The following is a 5,082-nucleotide window of genomic DNA, read 5'->3' as shown; positions in this document are numbered from 1 at the left end:
GAAAAAAATCGTGCAGTGCTTTTGTTGCAAAGAACTCAGATTCCACAACAGGTGAGTAGGTTTTGAATACTAGGGATTCCTATATGAAATCTTCAAGTTTATGCTGTGAATCATATGTAGGTGTACACTTCACAATAATAATATGGTGTGGCTCAACAACACCCTCGTTGAAAAATCACTGTACTATAGAATAGGGGTTTTTTTCCCCTCCCTGTGGTAGCAGTGCCCTAATAGCTGTTTTATTCTGTTGTAATATTTTTTTTCTAAATAACTAAAAATTTAATGAAACTTACTAAGGTAATATAGAGTAGATGCATCTGGTACAGGTCAATGTATTGTTGCACAGTAGGCATTGTCAGTTTCCGTGGATTGTTTTTTATCAAACAGCTTATTTCAAAGGAAAAATGTTTAAGTTTATTCTGTGCAGTAGTAACCACGAGCGACTACAGATGAGGTAGCTAAAGAATACAACAGCTGTTTTGATGCATTCAGTCAGTGTGGTTACAAGGTGTCTGATAAATGGCTACTTAAACACCAACTACTTATCAATGAGCACTTCTGCCAATCAGAACTAAACCACAGGGGACTGTTTAGCTAATCATACAGAGAAAAATATTTTTTGCTTTTCAGCCTTTTTCCCTAATTATTTATGGTTGATTCCACCCTGGTTTGACTTCTAAAATAAAAGCAACAAATGTTTTTAACTCTTTTATGATGAAATATATACCAATATTAAATAGCATTGTTTGTATATTAAGAATAGATGTTGTTGGCATGATTGCTTTTTCTTTTACAAAATTGTTTCAATGTGCATGTTAATACTTCAATTACTTTTTTTTAGTCTCGAAGGAATCTTTGTGAAGAAGCCTTGTTGAAAATTAAAGGAGTTATTAGTTTTACTTTTCAAATGGCAGTTCAAAGATGCGTGGTCCGAATTCGCTCAGACTTAAAAGCAGAGGTAAGTTCCCTTAACTACTGTGCTTGCTTTCAGGCCTTCCCATTGCTTTCAATTATGTCGCATTTAAGACCGTCTTAAGTTTCCATGCTTTTTCTTTTCTCCCCCTGTTGTAGGCTTTGGCAACAGCAATAGCATCAACCAAAGTTATGAAAGCACAACAAGTTGTGAAAAGTGAAAGTGGAGAGGAGGTAAGATACAGATCATTTTAAATAGAAGCTGATCACTTGGGTTCTTCCTAACTGAACTATGTCTAGCAAGAGATGCAGTGGACAACATCTTGTACTTCTGCAGCATAAAAACAGTGACAAAGAGGGTTTAAGTATGCCCTGCATAGTTGTGCATCCAGATTTTCTCTTGTATAACCCAAATCTTTCCCTGCCTACCCCTCCCCCCCCCCCCCCCCCAAAAAAAAAAAAAGTGGGGAAAATTTGTAGTATGTATTATGTTGAAGAAAAGGGCTCCCATGGGTATGGAAATGTGGAGGGTTGGCAGAGCTGTGACTGATATTAATTGCCATGGATCTGGAGTCACGGCAGTTTACCACTGCCACTCTCCCTCCTTGCCCCTTCTTCCCTTCCCCCAGTGCTGAGGACTGGGCCCAGCACAGAGCCCTTGAGCCAGGAGGCTCCAGCCCCAGAGCCCTCAGGTTTCTCGTACTTACCCATGCTCCAAGGTCAGGTTTCCTTCCCCTCCCCGTTTCTTCCAAAAATAGGGTGCATATTATTCGGGGGGCATGTTTTATGTGAGAATATACATTATTAAAGAAGTTATTGTTGAACTCTCTCTTAAAAGAGGTGAAAAAATATAATACTGGCATACCTTGATATTTGGATCTCCTGATCTGGAGAGAGTAATTTGAGGAGCAGTGTTTACTACTTTGCTAGAAAGCAGCAAATACTTTCATATCACATATCTAGAGAAAGATTGTCTATCTTTTGGAATGGGGAGGTGGTCTGCTTGAGAGTATGTGGCTTTTTTTTCTGTAACTTAAAGCTGTCCAACGTCTGAGGAGCCAGGGTCACATGCTGTGTGGGCCACAGCTCCTCCCCCACTGTGAGGACTTACTGTCCCCATGGTCACGTGCTCCCCCTCCTCTCCAACCTTTGGGCTACCCTACCATGCAGGTGACCCTGAACCCTGGACTGTTCTTCCCTGCTTCCAGGGAAGAGGACAGGAAGCAGAAGCTGGAGAACAGAAGGGGAGCCCAGAGATGCCCAGCAGCAACAGCAGCTGGAGTCATGAGAGGAATAGTGGCCAGGCAGGAGTACATGGGCTGGGTATTAATACTTTGCAAGCCACCAGTTGGACAGCTCTGTTGTAACCTTAAATATTCTAGTATATGATAGACAGGCAACCCCTGCTTAATGCTGTTTCACTTCGTGCTATTTCGCTATAATGCTCATTTGAAATTGATACCTGATTTCACTTGGTGCTCAGTGAATTTTCTAACGCTCGCAGTCGCCATCTTGGGTTGTCAAATACTTTTGGTTTTGCTTAACGCTTGTTTCATTTTATGTTCTTTTTTTAGGAACCAGTTAAGAGCAATAAGTGAGGGTTGCCTGTAAATAAAATGGATAGCTATCTAACATGGCAAAATGTTCTGTTTTTAACACTCTGGGTCTCAGTATTTACCATCTTCTTTATATAACTCAGATGCTGGTTCCATTCCAAGATACTCCAGTAGAAGTAGAACAGAATACAGATCTACCTGAATATTTGCCAGAGGATGAAAGCCCAACAAAGGAACAAGATAAAGCAGTGTCTCGTGTTGGGTCACACCCAGAAGGTGCAGCCAGTTGGCTCAGCACAGCAGCAAACTTTCTATCAAGGTCTTTCTACTGGTGACTTACATCTGGGGTTTAAGGACTGTGTGAACCAACAGGGGGCCAGTTTTCCATTGGTGTGGTGAACTGCCAAGTGCAATTTGCAATAAATTATCACAAAAAGATTTTAGATTACATAAATGTATGCTGCATTTTACCTTTTATTGGACATTTAGCCTGTTAGGCAGGTCAAAGGACAGAGGCCTCGAATCAAGTTGCTGTTTTGTTTTTCTTGTATATTTTATTGCCTCACTTTTAAAAAATGGGTCCACTATTAAAAACCAAACATTTATTCATATGGAGCTTTAACTTCATGAAGCATGTGATAGGGAAAACCCATTCAACTCAAGTCTCAGGACTAATGCAAGGAAATTCTTATTGGTTCTAGTTGTGCATGAAGCAACATGCCTTTTTTTGTTTGTTTGTTTTGCCTTGATTCAAATTCAAATTATTTCTTTTGACTCCAGGAGAAAAAGTATACCCTGCCTTTATTTTGTCTTTTATTTTTGCCAACCATGTTCACAGAAAAAAGTCATATTCCCTTTTTGCTCTTCAAATAGAATTGCTACATACTTGAAATTTATAACCTCTTATGAACATTGAAATATTTTCCATCCCTTAACCACTGGAGTGTTATGTGAGTTATGAAATAAGAAGTTAAATGAACAGAAAGAAGTATACTTACGTTGTACAGTAAATAAGCTGTTGTAAAAAAAATACTTGTAATGATGGGTGTGACTGGCTGTACATAGTAATTGGATACCACTGACTGCTGTTTAGGCTGGTTAAAAAGATGTTAGTCCTAAAGCTATGGTTTAACCTAGTGATGGCTTATTGCAGTTTTGTCTGCAGTGGATGATGGGATGTGGGCTTTACTTGGTTATTGCAAAATGTCCACATAATGGTAGTTGAAATATTATAAACTTGAAAAATAAAGCAAAGTTGAATGCCTCTTATGCCACAGTGCCACTCACAAATTTCAACCTTTTAAACTTTTCTTTTGCTTGGCAGAAATCTGATTTGTAGTTATTGTTTCCTCCCATAGCTTTTCATGATACTGCCATGAAAGCATACAAACCTGGATAGAACAAAACCATACCTGAACAATTGGCTTTACCTTGTTTTTGGACAGTGTATGTTTGAAGGTGTCCTGGTCATTGCATTTTGTTTTATTTGTGACCAGAAATGATAACAAAAGTAAAACTTTTGTAGATAGAATCTAAGAAAGTAGATACTGGAGATGCTGGTAAGCGTTTTATATTTGTGGGGGTTCCAGACAGTGTTCTGAATACTGCAGTGCCGCCGTGTTGCACCACAGGAATACAGCTGAGAAATGGTAATGCTATTATAAAACTAACTATAAAATGCTTTATTTGTGGTGACATCCATGTTATAATATTGGGTACATTTACAACTTGGAGAGACAGACAGAAATTTAATCCATGAAAGTTATTCCCCTGTACTATGAGTGGGGAATAAAAAGCATCCACAGGCTTCATAGTAATGTAACAATGCTGGGGGGGGGGAACAATAGTGTAAAATAGTAAAAACAGTCAGAGTTGACCCACTCACGGTCAGTGTCATTCTGGGACAAAAAGCTTACTTGCAAACTAGATGTGTCTTATGTTTTTTCTATATATCTAGTTTATTTTGATTCAAGTTTACACGCACAGATTGCAAATACAAGCTTTCCAGAGCATGTATTGCTTTAAATATGTAATACTACTCATATTGCTGTCTAGAATGTTACAGTACCAAATGTATTTGAAAAGCCCTCCATACTGTAGTCACGAATGCAACGTTTACTTTTCTTCATTAACATCTGTGTTTGCTTTACTGCACATCTGTTTACTAAAGGACTACACCCCTTTGGATATGATGGTTCAGTACAAGTAGATATTACAGTTTGTTCGTGCGTTCAATCTCTAGGTATGCTTTTTTAACAGTATTGCAGCTGTTGTAGAACAGTTAAGGCATCTGTAAAAGTTTTTGAAATATATTGTAAAATAATAAAGGGTAATATAACTAAACAACAGATCTCTGCTTCCTGTCATTTGTGGGATTAAATGACATTAGAATTTTTTCACATTCTTGAGTTACTTTTAAAAAGTATGCACTTCAGTTTGGGATTTCAAAGCAAATTGGCTTAATATGATATTTTAAAGGTGTGGACCTTTAGTTGCATGTATTGTTTTGAACCGAAAATGTAAGCATAAAGGAGTACTTCAGATTCAGGTTACAGAAATGAATATAAATAAGATGCTTGCTAAATCAGAGATCTCAAAAATATGTTGTTTTGGG

At 38.1% G+C, this 5,082-nt stretch overlaps 1 protein-coding gene across 2 annotated transcripts in view; it reads left to right on the top strand.

Moving 5' to 3' along the window:
• The window catches only part of ARMC1 (armadillo repeat containing 1), a 43,518-nt gene extending 38,703 nt beyond the window's left edge, over positions 1–4,815 (top strand). For both annotated transcript variants that reach the window (XM_019548623.1, XM_019548616.1), the window contains exons 5-7: positions 842–958; positions 1,072–1,146; positions 2,612–4,815. In XM_019548623.1, the coding sequence (XP_019404168.1) occupies positions 842–958; positions 1,072–1,146; positions 2,612–2,803 (384 nt within the window). In that variant the 3' untranslated portion in view covers positions 2,804–4,815. The remainder of the gene's footprint in view (positions 1–841; positions 959–1,071; positions 1,147–2,611) is intronic.
• The last annotated feature ends 267 nt before the right edge of the window (positions 4,816–5,082 follow it).

Source organism: Crocodylus porosus, unplaced genomic scaffold (genome assembly GCF_001723895.1).
Source record: "Crocodylus porosus isolate Cpor-Errol unplaced genomic scaffold, CroPor_comp1, whole genome shotgun sequence".
NCBI lineage: Eukaryota > Metazoa > Chordata > Crocodylia > Crocodylidae > Crocodylus > Crocodylus porosus.
Note: the sequence above shows the minus strand (reverse complement) of the source record. Positions and strands in the feature narration are given on the sequence as shown.